Source organism: Bos taurus, chromosome 16, assembly GCF_002263795.3.
Source record: "Bos taurus isolate L1 Dominette 01449 registration number 42190680 breed Hereford chromosome 16, ARS-UCD2.0, whole genome shotgun sequence".
NCBI classification, from domain to species: domain Eukaryota; kingdom Metazoa; phylum Chordata; class Mammalia; order Artiodactyla; family Bovidae; genus Bos; species Bos taurus.
This window is the reverse complement of record NC_037343.1, coordinates 19,176,199-19,199,656: the sequence shown is the minus strand read 5'-3', so window position 1 is coordinate 19,199,656 and position 23,458 is coordinate 19,176,199. Positions and strand designations below refer to the sequence as shown.

At 39.6% G+C, this 23,458-nt stretch overlaps 1 protein-coding gene and 1 pseudogene across 1 annotated transcript in view; both read left to right on the top strand.

Annotated features, from left to right (window-relative positions):
* The window catches only part of USH2A (usherin), a 923,574-nt gene that overhangs the window by 616,250 nt on the left and 283,866 nt on the right, over positions 1–23,458 (top strand). The window contains exons 42-43 of the mRNA NM_001191425.2: positions 1,595–1,717; positions 18,208–18,371. Of these exons, the coding sequence (NP_001178354.2) occupies positions 1,595–1,717; positions 18,208–18,371 (287 nt within the window). The remainder of the gene's footprint in view (positions 1–1,594; positions 1,718–18,207; positions 18,372–23,458) is intronic.
* LOC100847323 (small ribosomal subunit protein uS15m-like) lies at positions 2,380–3,173 on the top strand (annotated as a pseudogene).

Sequence of the window (23,458 nt, the reverse complement as noted above, 5' to 3'; positions counted from 1 at the left end):
TCTTTCTTTGGGAAGGAAGGAAGGAGGCTCTTCCTCACATATGAATATAGAACTAATTTCTTATTGGATATTCACATTTGTGACTTTTTTTTATTGCCCTAGAGTAGATTTACAATGTTTTGTTAATTTATGCTGACTGCAAAGTGATTAAGTTATACATATATGTGCATTCTTTTTTATATGATTTTCCATTGTGGTTTATCACAGGATATTGAATATAGTTTCCTTAGCTATACAATAGGCCTTGGTTGTTTATCCAATTTATGTATAATAGTTTGCATCTGCTAACCTCAGGTTCCCAGTCCTTTCCTCCCCTACACACTCTGTGTCAGCCTTACTCATGTAACTTTCATACAGTTTCATCTTATGTATCTTGATGCATGAAACGATGAAAAGTTTATCATGGTAAAAATATCATGACATTGTAGGAACTAAAAATGGTTGAAGGGGCTTCCCAGGTGGCTCAGTGATAAAGAATCTGCCTGCCAGTGCAGGAGACAGGGGTTCAACCCCTGGGTCAGGAACATGCCCTAGAGAAGGAAATGACAACCCACTCCAATATTCTCGCCCGGAGAGTCCCATGGAAAGAGGATCCTGGTGGGCTATGGTCCATGGGATCATGAAAGAGTGAAGACATGACTTAGTGACTAAACAACAACAACAAAAAACCTTGAAACAACAATCAGTATTCTCTAATGATTCTCTACACAATCCGTCTCTTCATTTTCAGAGTATATTCTTACTATATGATAAGCAAGTTTGATGCATGTTCTAAATGACACATTTGCACAAATATACCTCAAAATTCCAAAGCATTAGCCAATAATTCTTTGGTATGTTATTACTGTCTGGAAACTTGTAAAGCATATGGTCAGGAATATAGATGAAAGAAAAGAACTGTGATTCTAAAATGGCTCTGTAACAACTCGACATTTAGCCAAGACTATGAAGTCAATATGGAGAAGGCAATGGCACCCCACTCCAGTACTCTTGCCTGAAAAATCCCATGGACGGAGGAGCCTGGTGCGCTGCAGTCCATGGGGTCGCTAAGAGTCGGACACAACTGAGCGACTTCACTTTCACTTTTCACTTTCATGCATTGGAGAAGGAAATGGCAACCCACTCCAGTGTTCTTGCCTGGAGAATCCCAGGGACAGGGGAGCCTGGTGGGCTGTCGTTTATGGGGTCGCACAGAGTCGGACACGACTGATTCAACTTAGCAGCATGAAGTCAATAATATTCTCATTGTTTATAAAATATTGGTGGTAGATGTCTTAGAAAGCCACTAACTTTATAAGTTTTTGTGCTTCTAGTTTGAAACTGACAATAAAGTTTTGGTAAATCTGACATAGAAGAAACCTAAATGTCGTCATTTTACTGATAATAGTAAAATGTAAATGGAGCTAATTGTTCCACTTAGCTACAGAGATGATACTTGTGCCAGAAAAAAAAGATTATCAGAAAAAAAGAATATTAAGATGTTTTCTTTATGTTTACACATACACACCACCTGCTCGTACCATGAGACAACCTGAATTTTGGTAATAATATTAGGTGAGATAATCCTGATGTTTCTGCTTGTCTTTTGCTTCAGATATGAGCTTCTGAGATGTAAAATCCAGCAACCACTTGCATCAAATCCCCCAGAAGATTTAAATATGTGGCACAATATTTATTCAGGAACTCAGCGGTTTTATGAAGATAAGGGTCTTAGCAGGTGAGATTACAAAAACTATAAAAACAAATGCTGGCATTTAGTTTGGGGCATGTTGAATAGTTTAGAGAATGTAAGTGTCTTCATTGTGTGAGCAAGTTATCAGTTATGCAATAAAACATGTTGGTTATTATCGGTGGCATTAATCATCGAACTACAACAGTCAGCGTGTTTAATATTTGCCACCTTAACTGCACTCTTAAAATAAGCTTTTTGAAACTGAGTTTGTAGGTGTTTGAGTCTTACCCTCTTGCCTTTGTCACAGCTCTAATCGACACTGTAAGAGAAAAATCTGGAAATATTGAACATGTACAGAACTGGGGAAAGTTTGGGGCACTTGTAAAATGCTTGCTTATCTAGGAAGTAATTTGTTGTAACTCATTGAATCAATTCACAAAAATTATTTAATTCACAGGCTTGGGACTTGAAAGAATTCAATCTAGAGTTTGAAGAAACCAAAAAATGAGCATATAGGTAAAGAGCACCCCAAGAAAGAGAAAGGAGGGCCATGTTAGTATTCATCCTGTGCTAGAGAACTAGGCTTGCTGGCCTTGGGGGAGTCAGTAAACTTCTCTGGGCTTCAATTTTGTTGTCTATAAAATGAGGAGATTGGATGGGGTTAAGTGAAGTCTAAATCTTCATGAATCAAGAAATGTAATGCAATTTTGGAGGGTCAGAAGTCACCATGCTGAGGGCGGTGTGGAGGGTGCTGAATTCGATTTGAACCCAGGCAGTGACACAGCCCCCAGTCCTTGAGCTTCCGGGTGGAGGGTGGGCCAAGCTTCTCTCCATCCAGTGGGACCTCAAGTCCTGGAGGTCTTATCCTCTGGACCCCCTGTAGATATGCCACCCAGAAACCACCCAGCAAAGCCAAGAAGATGACCCGCCCCTTTCCATGCTGCTGAAGGACTACCAGAACATCCCTGGAACTGCGAAGGTTGACGATGTCGTGAAAAGACTCCTATCTTTGGAAATGGCCAACAAGAAGGAGATGCTAAAAATCAAGAAAGAGCAGTTGATGAACAAGGTTGTGGAAAACCTGAAGGACACCAGCTCCTTGGAGGCTCGAATTGTTGCCTTGGTTGTCAAGATCTGCAGTTATGAAGAACACAGGCAGAAATATTGAAAGGACAAAGCCCACAAGCACTATCTGCTGATGAGCATTGACAAGAGGCAAAAGATGCTCAGAAACCTCCGTGAGACCAACTATCCTGTCTTTGAGAAGACATGCAAGGAGTTGGGGATTGAGGACACCTTTCCCCCTCCATACCACTGAAAAGTCCACCACCACTAGGTGACCAAGAAGGCTCTGTGCATTTGAGTTTTCCAAGAGGTTCAAAAGCTGAAGAAGCAAAAAAGGGCCTTAAAAGCTGCAGCTGCAGCAGCCCCAAAACAAGGCCAGAGGAACCCAGAGAGTCCTTCTGAAGTCAGACCAGAGGCAATCAAAGAAACCCAATAAATGTTGTTAAGGTCAAAAAAAAAAAAAAAAAGGAAATGTAATGAAATTTCAAAGAATCACAAGTTATTATTTTATGAAAACTTTTCAGACTTATTTTTCAATAACTTTTCTATCAGGTTACTTTTCTAGACTCACCACTGACTAGCTCTGCTCTGAAGTCTGTTTACAATCTGGCCTTCCCCCCCTCCCTTCATCCCTCCCCTCCCTGGCTTCTATGCTTCAGCCAATTTGTAATGTGTTGGGCACCTTTAACAAGCGACACCCACCCCTAGACTTCTCCTCTGCCATTTCCCCTCTGTCTATCATCCTTCAAGTCTTGACCTAGAAGTCATCTAGGTCACCTCTTCCTGGTCTGATTCAGCTGCTTCTTTAATGTATTTCAGTAGCACACCCCTTATATACCACTATTGTCTTTGCACTGATTTCACTGCTTATCTGGACACCCCATTATATTGTCAGGTCCACCCTGAGAAAGGCCTTGCCTTTAAGACCTCTGTATTGCAATCCTCACCACAGTGCCTGGCACATAGTGGGGGTTCCAGTCAATGCTAAGTGAAAGAATGTGTTTAGTAATATGTAAAGGATTGATTAGTCACTTCCCCGTGCCTTGGGATTCCTGGTGGCTCAAATGGTAAATAATCTGCCTGCAATGCAGGAAACTTGGGTTCAATTCCTGGTCAGGAAGATCCCCTGGAGAAGGAAATGGCAACCCACTCCAGTGCTTAGCCTGGAGAATTCTGTGGACAGAGGAGCCTGGCCTACTACAGTCCATGGAATCACAAGGAGTTGGACACAACTGAGTGACTGATTTTCATTTTCACTTTCAAAGCATTGATGAGTCATTTCCCTGTGCCTTAGGAAGATTAACTATGGTGTTCTTATCTTTGGGGAATGGGTAAAACTAAGGAAAAGTCTCCTATTCATCTGAAAGTGTCATGGTGGGAGAACAGATATTGTGAGATACTTGAAGGGAGGAATACATAAATCTATTGAAAGTATAAAGTGAACAAAATGAACCAGATAAAATTGCCATTTTTCAAGGCAAAAATGATCAAAAATGGTATGTTATGAGCATATGCTTTTTGTTCAACCTAAATTATCATGGTCACTATTCTCCACTATATTTGATTCACTATTTACTTAATCCAGAATTGCTATAAAATGATGACTTCAGCTGAGGAAATTCATTTTATTCAGTAATTTCGTTTACTTTTACCATATGCTGAGGGACACTGTGATAAGAAACAGAAGATGAGTAGCATAACCTTTTCCCTCAAAGAGTTCACAGTCTAGTGGAAAAAACCGCTCACACACATATACTAATTGCTATAATATCATCACAATTAACTACAGTTTCACCATCACTCCCTAGGGAAATCATATGGAAAGTAGTTTTCCATGATCTGTGAACTCTAAGTTTCTGAAATACAGTAATTTCCAAAATAAAGAGGACTTGACTATTTAACATTACTGAATGGATTTTTAGCCATGAGACATTTGGCAGAAAAACACAATAAGTCTCAGAAAGTTAATTTTGTTTCTTAATAGAAGCCATGAAAACTTATGAAAGAATTAGGACCAAAGCCAAAATTTCATTATTGAATTTTTAGTGATGCTTGTAAGGATTTTTAATGAGACATCCAAATCAAAGACTTTAGGAAAGAAATTAAGTTAAATCCCCACAAATTATACTGAAACATAAGTTGACATAAACATATTGATAACAGCTGCTTCTAGAAAAGAAGTATACCCGCATCTCCTGCATTGCAGGCAGATTCTTTATCGTCTGAGCCTCTGGGAAGCCCACCCTAGAACAAAATGTGCTGAGGTGATATTTTGACTAACCTCATAATACTAAACATCAAATATTTTTCCTTTGTATCTCCATGTGCAGAGTAAAATATTGCACTGATTATTCAGATAATTTAGTTTCTTATGAATATAGTAGGTAAGGGGTAATTTGTCCTGAGTTACACAACTAGTTGCCTAATTGCTGAATTTTGCTCTGCTGCTGCTGCTGCTGCTGCTGCTAAGTCGCTTCAGTCGTGTTCGACCCTGTGCGACCCCAAAGACGGCAGCCCTCCAGGCTCCGCCGTCCCTAGAATTCTCCAGGCAAGAACACTGCAGTGGGTTGCCATTTCCTTCTCCAATGCATCAAAGTGAGAAGTGAAAGTGAAGTCGCTCAGTCATGTCTGACTCTTAGCGACCCCATGGACTGCAGCCCACCAGGCTCCTCCATCCATGGGATTTTCCAGGCAAGAGTACTGGAGTGGGGTGCCATTGCCTTCTCTGGAATTTTGCTCTATATAGACACAAATGTGGGGGAACTGTAAGTTTATACTACTTGTCATTTTCTAACTTTTCTTCCTTAATGTACAAAGTGGCCAAGTTATGGTTGTTAGGGGCACCATAACTTTGGATTTCCTGACATTTTCATCACTTGGAAAATCTGGAAAACGTGCTGTTGTCATCTAATGCTTCTTCAGTGAGTCAAGTTGGGTTTAACACACAAGGGCAGCCACCACCTTAATTTTAAACATCAGTCCACCCTTAGGATTTTCAGAGCCTCACTGTGCCTTGTCTCCTGAGTGATCTGATAAAACTTCTACAAACTTAGTGATGGCATGCCCTCCTCCTTGTTCTGGATCTGACAAGGGAAGAACAAGCTATAAGAAATAATAGCTCTATTTCCAGTTTTTTAAGGAATCTCCACACTGTTCTCCATAGTGGCTGTACTGGTTTGCATTCCCACCAACACAGTAAGAGGGTTCCCTTTTCTCCACACCCTCTCCAGCATTTATTGCTTGTAGACTTATGGATTGCAGCCATTCTGACTGGCGTGAAATGGTACCTCATAGTGGTTTTGATTTGCATTTCTCTGATAATGAGTGATGTTGAGCATCTTTTCATGTGTGTGTGTTAGCCATCTGTATGTCTTCTTTGGAGAAATGTCTATTTAGTTCTTTGGCCCATTTTTTGATTGGGTCATTTATTTTTCTGGAGTTGAGCTGTAGGAGTTGCTTGTATATTTTTGAGATTAGTTGTTTGTCAGTTGCTTCATTTGCTGTTATTTTCTCCCATTCTGAAGGCTGTCTTTTCACCTTGCTAATACTTTCCTTTGTTGTGCAGAAGCTTGGCTGGTGCACTGGGAGACTCAGAGGGATGGTATGGGGAGCGGGGAGGGAGGTGGGAGGAGGGTTCAGGATGGGGAACACATGAATACCTATGGCAGATTCATTTTGATATTTGGCAAAAACAATACAACATTGTAAAGTTTAAAAATAAAATTAAATTAAAAAAATAAAGTGAAAAGAAAAAAAAAACTGAAGGTAATGATAGTAATACTTAGTAATTAGTAAAACTACATTAATGTGTGCTAATCTAAATAAATATAAAGAAAATAAAAAAAGAAATAATAGCTTCTATTTTAAGGAAAATGTTGACTTGTAGATTATAATAATTTAGGCTCCAAATCCACTGCAGATTGTGACTGCAGCCATGAAATTAAAAGACGCTTACTCCTTGGAAGAAAAATTATGACCAACCTAGATAGCATATTCAAAAGCAGAGACATTACTTTGCCAACAAAGGTTCGTCTAGTCAAGGCTATGGTTTTTCCAGTGGTCATGTATAGATGTGAGAGTTGGACTGTGAAGAAAGCTGAGCACCGAGGAATTGATGCTTTTGAACTGTGGTGTTGGAGAAGACTCTTGAGAGTCCCTTGGACTGCAAGGAGATCCAACCAGTCCATTCTGAAGGAGATCAGCCCTGGGATTTCTTTGGAGGGAAGGATGCTGAAGCTGAAACTCCAGTACTTTGGCCACCTCATGCAAAGAGTTGACTCATTGGAAAAGACTCTGATGCTGGGAGGGATTGGGGGCAGGAGGAGAAGGGGATGACAGAGGATGAGATGGCTGGATGGCATCACTGACTCCATGGACGTGAGTCTGAGTGAACTCCGGAAGTTGGTGATGGATGGGGAGGCCTGGCATGCTGCGATTCATGGGGTCACAAAGAGTCGGACACGACTGAGTGACTGAACTGAACTGAGCCACCATATAACAATTTAGCCACCATTGAGTTTATGAATGGAGGAATGTTCTAACTCCTATTACTTTCAGTTGTTTATAAATTCCTACAAGTATTTCTTTATCAATGGCAGTCTGGAAAAAGACCTTCATATAAGCATTCAAAAAATTTTTTTTACAAAATTCTATTTACAAAGAATGACTAAACTTGACTGTTTTCAAGTTTAAATGCTTAAGCTAAATATAGTGGAAAATCTAAATTTAAATATTAATGACATAGATTCTAATTTTTTGCTCTACAAAATGAAATGTTTCAAGCCATTAAAGAGGACATAGTTTCTAGAGAATGATAGTCAAAAGAATATGACATTCATTCCCCGTCTTTGTAATGAGATTCAGTCAGTTCAGTTCAGTCACTCAGTCACGTCCAACTCTTTGCCACCCCATGAACCACAGCACTCCAGGCCTGCCTGTCCATCACTGACTCCCGGAGTCCACCCAAACTCATGTCTATTGAGTCAGTGATGCCATCTAACCATCTCATCCTCTGTCGTCCCCTTCTCCTCCTGCCTTCAATCTTTTCCAACATCAGGGTCTTTTCAAATGAGTCAGCACTTTGCATCAGGTGGCCAAAGTATTGGAGTTTCAGCTTCAACATCAGTCCTTCCAATGAACACCCAGGACTGATTTCCTTTAGAATGGACTGGTTGGATCTACTTGCAGTTCAAGAGACTCTCAAGAGTCTTCTCCAACACCACAGTTCAAAAGCATCAATTCTTTGGCGCTCAGCTTTCTTTATAGTCCAACTCTCACATCCATACATGACCACTGGAAAAACCATAGCCTTGACTAGACGGACCTTTGTTGGCAAAGTAATGTCTCTGCTTTTGAATATGCAATCTAGGTTGGTCATAACTTTCCTTCCAAGGAGTAAGCATCTTTTAATTTCATGGATGCAATCACCATCTGCAGTGATTTTGGAGACCCCGAAAATAAAGTCAGCCACTGTTTCCATTGTTCCCCCATCTATTTGCCATGAAGTGATGGGACAGAATGCCATGATCTTAGTTTTTTCAATGTTGAGTTTTAAACCAGCTTTCTCACTCTTTCATCTTCATCAAGAGGCTGTTTCATTCCTCTTCATTTTCTGCCATAAGAGTGGTGTCATCTGCATATCTGAGGTTATTGATATTTCTCCCGGCAATCTTGATTCCAGCTTGTGCTTCATCCAGCCCAGTGTTTCTCATGATATACTCTGCATATACGTTAAATAAGCAGAGTGACAATATACAGCCTTGGCAGACTCCTTTTTCTATTTGGAATTAATTTGTAATGAGATTAGATATGCACAAATAACATTTTCTGCTTTTCGAATATGGAAACACTGGGTCAGTTCCATGACACGTGTTCCTATAACATAAACATATTGAAGCTGTAGGTATTAAGTAAAGGAGTTAGCTTCATGAACATGGAGGGTGAATGGAAGGACCACCAGTGTACGGTGGATCCTGTTATTTTCTTCCTCAATATCACAGCGTGAGTACAAGATGAGTTTATAGATGAGATGGGCTTCTTTGGTGGCTCAGATGGTAAAGAATCCGCCTGCAATACAGGAGACCTATCTTTGGTCCTTGGGCCGGGACGATCCCCTGGAGAAGGAAATGGAAACCCACTCCCATATTCTTACCTAGGTAATCCCACGGACAGAGGAGCCTGGTGGGCTACAGCCCATGGGGTCACGAAGAGTCAGACACAACTTTCACTTCACTTTTCACTTTATCAATGAAGGCCAACTCTGTTACACTGGTGTACCATCTGTTAGCAATGTATGTATTTCAAAATAAGCAAATATATATCTATTTCACATATAATTTAGTAGAGTCACAGTGCTTTTTTCCTTTTTTTTTCATTGTTCTAAGTTTGCCTCATTCTGTCCTTTTCTAAGTGTCATCATATTGAAAACTTACCTCATGGAAAAGGAACTCCTAAATCTAAAAGGAATGCTTTTTTTCATTGGAGGCTTTATTACCTAATGTTTTCTTTAAAAAGAAATCGAGTTACTTTGCTTGCATTTCTTTTTCATGTTGATGATACAGTAGAACAGAGACAGAATCACAGTAAGGTTATCTTGGGTATAATATTCTGGTAGCAGAAATATAGATAGCTACAGGAATAGGACAGCTGCAACTTTCACTCACAATCTAAAATGTATCATAACTTTCAAGTGTGATCAGCATTACATTTCAATTTTCAAAAGCAAAAGACCTTCAGCATTTTTAGGGAAAAAAATCTTTCAGCAACAAATACATGAGGAAAAGGTATGCACCATCAATGAAAAATCTATACAGGTTTAAGCAGTGGAAATAATGTTGAATTTTTATTTGTTTGTGTATTTATTTATTCCCACAAAGGATTTGAGGATGTAAGGAATAGTATCTATCAGAGGTTTTGCAAATCCTCTAGTAGGTAAGGTTGTTTTAAAGCATGTGTTGGGTTGTGGCAGAAATGAAGAGTTAGTAGGAGGAGCAACTGAATAGCCTGCATTTTTTGGAAACATGATTTATATTGGTGACAATATTGACATGCGAATTCTGTTAGGACATCAATAAAGTTGACATGTTTTTAATTCTGATGAAAATCACCTGAGGCACTGAAGAATTTTATTGGTTCCCAAAACATCAGACCCTTTCAAGATCTAAGCTGTCCACATATTTTGCCCTAAATGATGCTTCTTACTGACCAAATTACTATTTGCGATCCATAGCCCATGTTGTCTCCTCTGTGAAGACTTCCCGTCTAGATTAGGTTAAATTAGATGCTCTATCGGATGCGTGTGGAAAGAAAAAGGAATAAATGAATATGTATTTTAGAGGTCCCCATTTAAAAACATGTGTCTGTATATATGTACACACAAACACACACAGACCCCAGTAGGACAGACATTACGTTCACTGTGTTTGGTATCTGGCATGTTGCTGTTGTTGCTCAGTGGCCCAGTCATGCCCAACTCTTTGCAACCCCATGGATTGCAGCACGCCACACCTCCCTGTCCCTCACCATCTCCCGAAGTTTGCCAGAATTCATTTCCATTGCATCAGTGATGCCATCCAGCCATCTCACCATCTGATGCCCTCTTCTCCTTCCGCCCTCAATCTTTCCCAGCATCAGGGACTTTTCCAATAAGTTGGCTGTTCACATCAGATGACCAAAATACTGGGACTTCAGCTTCAGCATCAGTCCTTCCAACAAGTTATCAGGGTTGATCTCCCTTAAGATTAACTGGTTTGATCTCCTCATTATCCAAGGGACTGTCAGGAGTCTTCTCCAGCACCACAGTTCGACGGCATCAATTCTTTGGTGCTCTGCCTTCTTTACAGTCCAGCTTTCATAACTGTCTGTGACCACCAGGAAGACTATAGTCTTGAGCATATGTTGGCAGAATAATGTCTCTGCTTTTCAACACACTGTCTAGGTTTGTCATAGCTTTCCAGCCAAGGCATGTTAGTGCTAATAAATATTTTTTGAATGAATGAACAAATTAATTAATGAATAAAATAATGGTATATCAAACACAAGAAAGCAATATAATTTGCAAGGGAAAAAACATCTTTCTAAATTTCAGTAAGGATCATTTCTTTTTTTTTTTTTTAATGTATGACCGTAATTTTTATTTATTTATTTTTTGCATTGTAATTTATTTTGGGGGGGGTATTTTTATTTTTATTTATTTTTTTAAAATTTAAATTTATATTAATTGGAGGCTAAATACTTTACAGTATTATATTGGTTTTGCCATACATCAACATGAATCCACCACGGGTGTACATGTGTTCCCCATCCAGAACCCCCTCCCAGTGCACCAGCCCGTACCATCCCTCTGGGTCATCCCAGTGCACCAGCCCCAAGCATCATGTATCCTGCATCGAACCTGGACTGGCGATTCATTTCATATATGATATTATACATGTTTCAATGCCATTCTCCCAAATCATCCCACCCTCACCCTCTCCCACAGAATCCAAAAGACTGTTCTATACATCTGTGTCTCTTTTGCTGTCTTGCATACAGGATTATCATTACCATCTTTCTAAATTCCATATATATGCGTTAGTATACTATATTGGTGTTTTTCTTTCTGGCTTACTTCACTCTGGCTCCAGTTTCATCCACCTCATTAGAACTGATTCAAATGTATTCTTTTTAATGGCTTAGTAATACTCCATTGTGTATATGTACCACTGCTTTCTTATCCATTCATCTGCTGATGGACATCTAGGCTGCTTCCATGTCCTGGCTATTATAAACAGTGCTGCGATGAACATTGGGGTACACGTGTCTCTTTCCCTTCTGGTTTCCTCAGTGTGTATGCCCAGCAGTGGGATTGCTGGATCATAAGGCAGTTCTATTTCCAGTTTTTTAAGGAATCTCCACACTGTTCTCCATAGTGGCTGTACTAGTTTGCATTCCCACCAACAGTGTAAGAGGGTTCCCTTTTCTCCACACCCTCTGCAGCATTTATTGCTTGTAGACTTTTGGATTGCAGCCATTCTAACTGGTGTGAAATGGTACCTCATAGTGGTTTTGATTTGCATTTCTCTGATAATGAGTGATGTTGAGCATCTTTTCATGTGTTTGTTAGCCATATGTATGTCTTCTTTGGAGAAATGTCTGTTTAGCTCTTTGGCCCATTTTTTGATTGGGTCGTTTATTTTTCTAGAATTGAGCTGCAGGAGTTACTTGTATATTTTTGAGATTACTTGTTTGTCAGTTGCTTCATTTGCTATTATTTTCTCCCATTCTGAAGGCTGCCTTTTCACCTTGCTAATAGTTTCCTTTGTTGTGCAGAAGCTTTTAATTTTAATTAGGTCCCATTTGTTTATTTTTGCTTTTATTTGCAATATTCTGGGAGATGGATCATCGAGGACCTGCTGTGATGTATGTCGGAGAGTGTTTTGCCTATGTTCTCCTCTAGGAGTTTTATAGTTTCTGGTCTTACGTGTAGATCTTTAATCCATTTTGAGTTTATTTTTGTGTATGGTGTTAGAAAGTGTTCTAGTTTCATTCTTTTACAAGTGGTTGACCAGTTTTCCCAGCACCACTTGTTAAAGAGATTGTCTTTTCTCCATTGTATATTCTTGCCTCCTTTGTCAAAGATAAGGTGTCCATCAGTGTGAGGATTTATCTCTGGGCTTTCTATTTTGTTCCATTGATCTATATTTCTGTCTTTGTGCCAGTACCATACTGTCTTGATGACTGTGGCTTTGTAGGAGAGCCTGAAGTCAGGCAGGTTGATTCCTCCAGTTCCATTCTTCTTTCTCAAGATTGCTTTGGCTATCCGAGGTTTTTTAATCTCCACACAAATTGTGCAATTATTTGTTCTAGCTCTGTGAAAAATACCATTGGTAGCTTGATAGGGATTGCATTGAATCTTTATTGGATAGATAGAGTTTTATGTTACTAGTCAAATTATATGTGACCTGAAAGTTATGAGACTGAATGCTTTAGTAACTATTTAGTATTCATTAATTTATTTATAAAATTATCTACTCAATAAACAGATTAAAATCTTCATCATCTAAACTAGTTTTCTCATTCATTCATTTGAGTAATAACAACTGAACCTTGAAATGAGTCTTGTTCCATAAATAAGATTTTAATATGTATTATCTTTTACAAGGAAGGATACCAGAGTCATGTCTATTTTACAACAAGTTCATCATTTTCCATGTGGATGAAGGGAGGGGCTGGAGAATGATCTAAATCAATCATGTAGGGGATGACTAGTACAACAGCCTAGTATTCCTAAATAGACCTTCAAACAGCTTGTTTTTACTGGCTACAATATATACTGAATACAAGTTTTCATTTACTTTGCAGATTTCAAAAGCTATATCTTACAGGATTTGCAGTGGCACATTTTTCAAAACATACCCAAAAACCATAATTAGTATTTAGAGAAGATACTGATTGATATACATAAGTTTTGCATGAGTATATGATGTCAACTGAAGGAGCATTTTTCTTTTAAAAGTATTTTATCATTAACTAAATGGAATATCACATTTGATATCAACACTTAAGTCTATCTTAAAAAAATCAATAAACTAGAGAAAATGAACAAAATACTTGAAGCAAATGAATATTTTCTTTTTTGACATGAAGTGGGGAAGTATATGCCGACCCATGTAGACAGAGGTATATGTACTTACTGACAGAGATTAGGTTTCAGATGTCATGAAAACAGTATATTTTAGTTCATTTTAAAGAGTTCAAGATCTTATTACTTAAAATTTTAACTGAAAAAATGAAAGTTAAATAAAATGCAAAAGACAAATGCATGACATCCAGTGAAATGCCTACTGATATCTCAATTCAGTAAAATAATATTGAATAGTGGAAATAATTTAATATTAAAAATGAATAAAGTACAGGCCCACCTAATCTTCTTAACTAGCTCTGTGACATTAGGCAAAGGCTATTTACATAACATTCACATTGTGATAATAATGTTACATAGTGTTTACATTATATTATGTATTATAAGAAATCTAGGCATTTAAAGAATTAAAAATATGCATATATCCTATGCAAAGATGATGCTATTTTTTATAAGGGACTTGAGCATCTTCAAGTCCCTTATATAAACAGTCAGAACTGGACGTGAAACAATGAACTAGTTCCAAATTGAGAAAGGAGTACGTCAAGGCTGCATAGTGTCATCCTGCTTATTTAACTTATATGCAGAGTACATTATTCAAAATGCTGGGCTGGATGAAGTGCAAGTTGAAATCAAGATTGCCAGGAGAAATATCAATAACCTCAGATATGCAGATGATGCCACCCTTATGGCAGAAAGTGAAAAGGAACGAAAGAGCCTCTTGATGAAGGTGAAAGAGTGAAAAAGCTGGTTTAAAACTCAACATTCAAAAAACTAAGATCATGGCATCCGGTCCCATCACTTCATGGCAAATAGACGGGGAAAAAATGGAAACAGTGGCAGACTATTTTCTTGGGCTCTAAAATCCCTGCAGATGGTGACTGCAGCCATGGAATTTAAAGACACTTGCTCCTTGGAGGAAAAGCTATGACAAACCTAGACAGCATATTAAAAAGCAGAGACATTACTTTGCCAACAAAGGTCCATCTAGTCAAAGCTGTGGTTTTTCCAGTAGTCATGTATGGATGTGAGAGTTGAACCATAAAGAAAACTGAGAGCAGAAGAATTGTTGCTTTTGAACTGTGGTGTTGGAGACTTTTGAGAGTCCCTTGGACTGCAAGGAGATCCAATCAGTCAATCCTAAAGGAAATCAGTCCTGAATATTCATTGGAAGGACTGATGCTGAAGTTGAAGCTCCAGTACTTTGGCCACCTAATGGAAAGAACTGACTCATTGGAAAAGACCCTGTTGCTGGGCAAGATTGAAGGTGGGAGGAGAAGGGGACGACAGAGGATGACATGGTTGAATGGCATCACTGACTCAATGCACATGAGTTTGAGTAAACTCTGGGAGTTGGTAATGGACAGGGAAGCCTCATGTGCTGCAGCCTGTGGGGTCACAAAGAGTCGGACACAACTGAGCAACTGAACTGAACTGAATTTGAGAATCCTCAAATTTTGGTATCCATGGGGGTGTTGTAACCAATTCCCTGCAGATACTAAGAGGCAACTGTACTTTGAAAACAGGCATTCCAATTATATATATCTGTGTGGCCTAAATTTATTCTGTGTAGACATAAATCATATATTTCATCATACCTAAATTATGATGAAATAGTTTCAAGTAACACAGGAAGAACTAAGGCCCTACAGAACTTATTTGCAATTCATCATTTTAGCACTGCCTGATGTTTTAAATTCCACTTGTAAAAAGAACCGTGAAAATGATATCACTTTAAAGCCATCAAGATTACTAACTGTATCATAGAATAAACATGTAGAAGAACAATTTAAATATTGTAGGAGAGATTAGGCATCCAGACTCTAGCTAAGTTTCTTTTAAGCCATTTTGGGGAACAAAGCACAATTAAAACTATTCTACCCAGAGACAGAGCTAATGACAGCAAGGTCACTGGTTCAGTGCCCATGAGAGCCATTAGCTGTGTTTCATTTGACTGTCACAGACTTGCTCCCCTCTTAACCACGAATCACCATCCTTCACATTCATACTGGTGTTACAAAGGAAATTTGGCAAGATTATTTGGATGCGTAAGGAAAAGTCTCTCCCATTTGCCATAAAAAAAAAACTCAGAGATCAAGCCCCAGTGATATGACATCATCTAGCTGACCATGGTGTTTTTTAATATCATCATCATCGCCATCATGATGATGCTGGCAATACAGCATCATGGGCAAAAGAGCAGGCTCTGGAATCAGATTGTCCGAATTTGAGTCTGTACTTCCCATTTCCTAGCTCAATAACTTAGACTAGTTAGTTATTTTCCTAATGTTCAAAGCAGGTATTATAATACTATGGTGAAGAATGAATGAGTAAATCATGTAGAAAATTCCTGATATGTATTATGTACTCAGTAAATACTGTTATTATTATCTTTCAGTTGTCATTGTCATATAGGCATTTGTTGTTATTGTTGTTTAGTTGCTAAGCCATGTCCTATACTTCTGTGACCCCATGGACATAGCCCGCCAGGGTCCTCTATCCATGGGATTTCCCAGGAAAGAATACTGGAGTGGGTTGCCATTTCCTCCTCCAGAGGATCTACCCAACCCAGTGATGGAACCCAAGTCTTCTGCTTGGCAGGTGGATTCTTTACCATTGAGCCACTTGTGAAGCCTATGGACTATTTAGCACTTGCTAAAAAGCATATGTGTGAGTTTTCTACCACTGCTGGGTGGCTTAAAACAGCAGAAATGTATTCTCTTACAGTTTTGGAAGCTGAAAGTTTGGAATATAAGTACTGTCAGGACTATGTTCCCTCCAAAGTGAAAGTGAAATCGCTCAGCCGTGTCCGACTCTTTGCGACCCCATGGATTGTAGACTACTGGGCTCCTTGTATCCACAGGATTTTCCAGGCAAAAGTACTGGAGTGGGTTGCTATTTCCTTCTCCAGAGGATCTTCCCAACCCAAGGATCGAACCTGGGTCTCCCACATTGTAGGCAGACGCTTTACCCACTGAGCCACTAGGGAAGCTCATGTTCCCTCCAAAGCCTCTAGAAAATAACCATTTCTTGCCTCTTCCAACTGTTAGTAGCCCCAGTTGCTCCTTGGCTTATGACAGCATGAAGCCAATCTCTACCCCCCATCTTCTCCCTGTGAACATTTTCTCCCTGTGTGTGTCTGTAACAAAATTTCCCTCTTCGTTCTTTTATATCAGTCCTTTGGATTTAGAGCTCTCCCAAATCCAGTATAAACTTATGTTAACTTGATCACATCTGCAAAGACCCCATTTCCAAATAAAGTCACATTTGCAAGTACCAGGGGTTAGGACTTAAACATATCTTGGTGGGTGGGGGCACAAATCCACAATAGCATACAAAATGAAAAAAAAAGAGAGAAAAGAAGGACACATGGAGATGAGGTAAAGCAGAGTAGAAGATCTGATGGTAGTATTTATTTGGGGAAATAGATAGTAAATAGCTTAGAAAATATTAGTAAGTCTTTACCTATAGTTACAATAACAGAGCAAATGTGCCTGAAGACAAGCCCTGCAAAAATACCTTTGGGCCGTGAGTGAGAAAGTCAGGCAAACAGACTTCTTCTGTGGGTAGTGGCAAAATTCTGTGAGCATCCTGATGTAACTCTGGCTAAGTTACTTAGCACAGTCCTGCAAATGGCATCCTCTCTTTTTTGTCATTACTGACGCAGATTCCATGGGCCCTGCATTGGATGTGATGATCTTTGAAACCCAAAGAAAGTGATGATCTGAGGCCAGCAGTTGCCCTAAGGCCTGGATACCCCCTGGAGAGGGTCTTGTGTTGTACAACGTGTTTAAGCAAGCTCTTGGTCTAAGCCATAGTCCAGTCAAAGCTTGACTGTGTCTGTAAATAGTATTTTCCTACCTGGGCAGTTTGACCCAAAAAAAAAGAGAATGTCTGATAAGTCTTCTGCCTGAAAGAGCCAAAACGGATGAGGAACTGGTGGCATCAGCCCATCGATTTAATATATGATTTGGGAAGTCTGCATCTGGTGGCTCAGATGGTTAAGAGTCTGCCTGCAATGCAAGAGACCTAGGTTCAATCCCTAGATTGGGCAGATCCCCTGGAGAAGGGCATGGCAACTCACTCTAGTATTCTTACCTGGAGAATTCCATGGACAGAAGTGCCTGGTAGACTAGTCCATAGGGTTGCACAGAGTTGGACATGACTGAAGCAACTTAGCATGACTTAGGACATCATATCACATCACCATGTCTAGTTTTCTTCTTCTGAAAATCAGTGTTCAGCTTCCACTGTACTGACTCAAGTAAACATGTTCTCACAATGGCAAAATGCAGTTCACCATAGCAAAACCTCGGTGGGAGTATGTTGTATACTTTGGTCACAGCTTTATAATTTAATTTAGGAGTTAATCTCTCTGCCAGTGAGATTATGGGACAGGACTACAGGTATAGGCAAAAAATGGTGATGAGAGAATCTGATATTTGAAATGGATCCGTTTCCCAAAAGAAGAGCATAAAACTCTCTGGATCAAATTCAGATAGAAAGCTGGCAAAATGCCAGATGTGTAATTGCATCTTGAACTGAGCTGTAATCCTCACCACTTATGAAAACAATAAGGATGAGAAAAACAATAAACCACATTTATTTTGAACAATGGTATTTGCTTAGCATTTCTTATATAATATTTCCTTAACACTTTGATTAAGAATTGAGAGTTAGAATAATAATGCTGTTTTTGTGCGAGGATGCAAAAGGAAATGTATTTGGAGGAGGGACAAAATAGTTCATTCTGCAGGGGGAAGTCTGTATATTGTGATGAAAAAGAAAATGTGTGTTGTTTTCTGGAAAGAGAAATTTATTTATGTATTTTTTAAAAACAACTTTTTAGGTTTACGACGTATGCGTATAAGGTCTTTGTACATAACAGTGTGGGTTTTACACCAAGTCAAGAAGCGACAGTGAAAACATTAGCTGGGCGTCCGGAGAGAGGAGCCAATGTCACTGTGACTGTTCTTAACCACACGGCCATAGACGTGAGATGGGTGAAACCAAGTAAGTCAGCTTCGTGCTTCTTTATTTCCCCTTCCTGTGTTTGTATCAAAATGAATTTTAAAAGAACAGATTTTTGAAATGACAGTAATGAAAAGCCAAGTTCCCTGTGCTTTTCTTTTTCAAAGGAAGTTCTTTCTTCTCCTTTCCATTCTTGGACCTTCTCTTCCTCCTTCTATTCCTTTCGGATTGGGAATGTGGTTTCTGTCACACCAGTCAATTTTGATACAAGCGTCCATGTGTTAATTTTTGTAGTAGCAATTACCACCGTTCTTATTTTTAGTGGAGTAGAGTTGGTTTATGACGCTGTGCTAGTTTCAGGTGTACAGTAAAGTGATTCAGTTGCTGTGGTTGTTCGGTCACCCCCTCGTGTCCAGCGCTTTGCGACCCCAGGGACTGCAGCACACCACGCCTCCCTGTCCCTCACCACCTCCCGAAGTTTGCCACAGTTCATGTCCATTGTATCCGTTATGGCATCCAGCCATCTCATCCTCTGATGCCCTCTTTCCCATTTGCGCTCAATCTTTCCCAGCATCAGGGACTTTTCCAATGAGTTAGCTGTTCATATCAGATGACCCAAATCCTGGAGCTTCAGCTTCACTAACAGTCTTTCCAGCGAGTTTTCAGGGTTGATTTCCCTTAAGATTGACTGGTTTGAGTCCCTTGCTTTGCAAGGGACTTTCATGAGTCTCCCCTGGCACCACAGCTCGAAGGCATCAATTCTTTGGCACTCTACCTTCTTTATGGTGTAGCTCTCACAACCATATGTGGCCACTGGGAAAACCATAGTCTTGACTATAGGGACCTCTGTGGGGAGAGTAATGTCTCTGCTTTTCAGCACTGTCTAGCTTTGTCATAGCTTTCCTGCCATGAAGCATTTGTCTTCTGATTTCATGGCTGCAGTCACCATCCACACTGATTTTGGAGCCCAAGAAGAGGAAATCCATCACTTCTTCCACATTTTCTCCTTGTATTTGCCATGAAGTAATGAGGCTGGATGCCATGATCTTAGTTTTTTTTTTAATATTTAGTTTTAAGCCAGCTCTTTCACTCTCTTTCTTCACCCTCATCAAGAGGCTCTTTAGTTCCTCCTCACTTTCAGCCATTAGAGTGGTATCATCCTCATATCTGAAGTTGTTGATGTTTCTCCCACCTATCTTAATTCCAGCTTGTAACCCATCCAGCCTGGCATTTCTCAGCATATAGGTTAAACAGAGTGACAGCAGACAGCCCTGTAATACTCCTTTCTCAATCTTGAACCAATCAGTTGGTCCATACAAGGTTCTAACTATTGTTTCTTGACTTGCGTACAGGTTTCTCAGGCGACAGGTAAGATGATCTGGTATTCCCATCTCTTTAAGAACTTTCCACAGTTTGTTATGATCTACACAGTCAAAGACTTTAATATAGTCATTGAAACAGAGATAGGTGTTTTTCTGGAATTCCCTAGCTCTCCCTATGTTCTAGCGAATGTTGACAATTTGATCTCTGCTTTCTCTTCCTTTTCTAAACCCAGGTTGGACATCTGAAAGTTCTTGGTTCATATAATGCTGAAGCCTAGCATGCAAGATTTTAGCATGACCTTAATAGCATGGGAGATGAGTGCTACCCTTCTTGGGAATTGGGATGAAGATTGACCTTTTCCAGTCCTGTGGCCACTGCTGGGTCTTCCAGATTTGCTGACACAGTGAATGCAAAACCTTGATGTTATCATCCTTTAGGGTTTTGAATAGTTCTACTGGAATCCCATAACATCTACTAGCTTTAATTAACAGCAGTGCTTCCTAAGGCACACTTGACTTCACTCTCCAGAATGGCTAGCTCTGGGTGACTGACCACACTATCATAGTAATCCTGTTCATTAAGATCTTTTTTGTAGAGTTCTCCTGTGTATTCTTTCCATCTCTTCTTGATCGCTTCAGTATCTACTAGGTGTCTACTGTTTCTGTCCTTTATTGTGCCCATCTTTGGGTGAAATGTTACCTTGATATCTCCAATCTTCCTGAAGAGATTCCTAGTCTTTCCCCTTCTGTTGTTTCCTTCTAGTTTTATGCACTGTTTGTTGAAGAAGCCCTTCTTGTCTCTCTGTGCAGTTTTTTTGGAACTCTGTGTTTAGTTGGATATATCTTTCCTTTTCTCCCTTGTTTTTCACTTCTCTTCTTTCTCTAGCCATTTGTAAAGCCTCCTCAGGTAACCACTTTGCCTTCTTACTTTTCTTTATCTTTGGGGTGGTTTTGTCCACTGCTTCCTGTACAGTATTATGGACCTCCGTCCATAGTTCTTCAGGCACACGGTTTATTAGATCTAATTCCTTGTATCTACTTGTTACCGCCACTGCATATTCATATGGAATTTGATTTGACTCATACCTAGTGATTCCCCGCTTTCTTTAGTTTAAGCCTGAATTTTTCTATGAGAAGCTGATGCTCTGAGCCATAGTCAGCTCCAGGTCTTTTTGTTGACTGTATACAGCTTATTCATCTTCAGCTACAAAGAATGTAATCGGTTTGATTTCGGTATTAACCATTTGGTGATGTCCACGTGTAAAGTCGTCTCTTGTGTTGTTAAAAAAGGGTATTTGCTATGACCAGTGCATTCTTTTGGCAGAATTCAGTTAACTTTCACCCTGCTTCATTTTGTTCTCCAAGACTGAACTTGCCTGTTACTCCAGTTATGTTTTGACTTCCTTCTGTTACATTCCAATCCCCAGTGATCACTGGAACATCTTTTTTATTTTTGGTGTTAGTTCTAGGAGGTCTTCTAGGTCTTCATAGAACTGATCAACTTCAGTTTCTTTGGCATCCATGGTAGGGGCATAGACTTGAATTACTGTGATGTGGAATGGCTTACCTTGGAAACAAACCAAGATCATTCTGTCACTTTGAGATTACACCCAAGTACTGCATTTTGGACTCTTTTGTTGACTATCGGGGCTACTCAATTTCTTCTATGGATTCTTGCCCACAATAGTAGATATAATGCTTATCTAGATTAAATTTGCCCACTCCTGTCCATTTTAGTTCACTGATTCCTAAGATGTCAATGTTTATCCTTACCATCTCCTGCTTGACCACATCCAATTTACCTTGATTCATGGACTTAATATTCCAGGTTCCTATGCAATACTGTTCTTTGTAGCATCAGATTTTACTTTCATCACCAGACACATCCACAACTGAGCATCGTTTCTGCTTTGGCCTAACGGCTTCATTCTTTCTGAGGCTATTAGTAGTTCTCCTCCACTCTTCCCCTGTAGCATATTGGACATCTTCAGACCTGTGGACTCATCTTTTGATGTCCTATCTTTTTGTGCCTCTACACAGTTCATGAGGTTCTCACGGCAAGTATACTGGGGTGGTTTACCATTCCCTCCTCCAGTGCAGCAGATCATATTTTGTCAAAACTCTCTGCTATGACCTGTAAGTCTTGGGTGGCCCTACATGGCAGGGCTAAAAGCTTCACTGAGTTATGAAGCCCCTTCACCATGACAGGGCCGTGATCTGTGAAGGGGATAGTTGATTTACGATGTTGTGCTAGTACAGTAAAGTGATTCAGTTATGCATATATATATAAATATATTCTTTTTTCTATTCTCTTTCATTATATGTTATCATAAGATATTGAATATAGTTCCCTGTGCCACACTCTGTTGTTTATCTGTTTTATATATAGTAATATCTATATTTTAATACCAAATCATAATTTATCCCTCTCCCAACCTCCCCTTTGATAACCATATGTTTATTTTCTACATATAAGAGTCTGTTTTGTAGATAAGTTCACTTTTATCTTGTTTTAAGATTCTACATGTAAGCAATATTATATGATATTTGTATTTCTCTGTCTGACTTACTGCACTTAGCGTGGTATTCTCTAGGTCTGCCCATGTCACTGCAAATGGCATAGTTTTATTCTTTTTAAGGGCTGAAAAACATTCCATTTTATATATGTAACACATCCTTGTCCATTCCTCTCTCAGTGGACATTTAGGTTGTTTCCTTGTATTGGCTTTTGTAAATAGTGCTGCTATGAACATAGGGGAGGAGTGTGTGTATCTTTTTGAATTATGTTTTTCTCTGGTTATATGCCCAGGTGGTGGCTCAGATGGTAAAGCGTCTGCCTGCAATGCGAGAGACCCAGGTTCAATCCCCGGGTCGGGAAGGTCCCCTGGAGAAGGAAATGGCAACCCACTCCAGTACTCTTGCCTAGAAAACTCCATGGATGGAGGAGCCTGGTGGGCTCCAGTCCATGGGTCGCAAAGAGTCGGACACAACTGAGTGACTTCACTCACTCACTCACTCACTATATGCCCAGGAGTGGGGTTGTAGGGTCATATGGTAGCTCTATTTTTAGTTTTATAAGGAATCTCCATACTTTTCTCTATAGTGGCTGTACCAGTTTTCATTCCCACCAATAGTGTGGGACAGTTCCCTTTTCTCCTCACCCTCTCTAGCATGTAATATTTGTAGACTTCTTGCAGACGCCATTCTGACCAGTGTGAGGTGCTACCTCATTGTAGTCTTGATTTACATTTCTCTAATAATTAGTAATGTTGAACATTGTTTTATGTGCTTTTGGGCCATCTGTACATCTTCTTTGGAGAAATGTCTTTTTAGATCTTCTACCCATTTTTTGATTGGACTACTTGTTTGTTTGTTTTTTTAATATTGAGCAGTATGAGCTGTTTATGTATTTTGGAGATTAATCCCTTATCAGTTGCACTGTTTGCAAATATTTTCTCTAATTCTGCAAGTCTTTTTGATACAGTATAATACTGTGCACTTTCCTACAGAGGTCTGCCCCCAGTCTTATCATAACTCATCATTAATTAGCAAGATCCATTTACTAGAATTGCGGTAAAGTGATGGATCTTTCCAAGTGAATCTTCATCAGTACTGGTGATAGCCAGGGTTCCAGCTTGACACAGCCAACAAAACCTGGCCACCATCACTGAACTTGATTTGATAACACAGGGACTTACCCTTAGCCCATTTATAACATGACTTTACAGGCAGTTAGAAGAGCTCACATATGGTCTAGTCTGCTTCTGCGTCTTTGCTGCTGCTGCTGCTAAGTTGCTTCAGTCATGT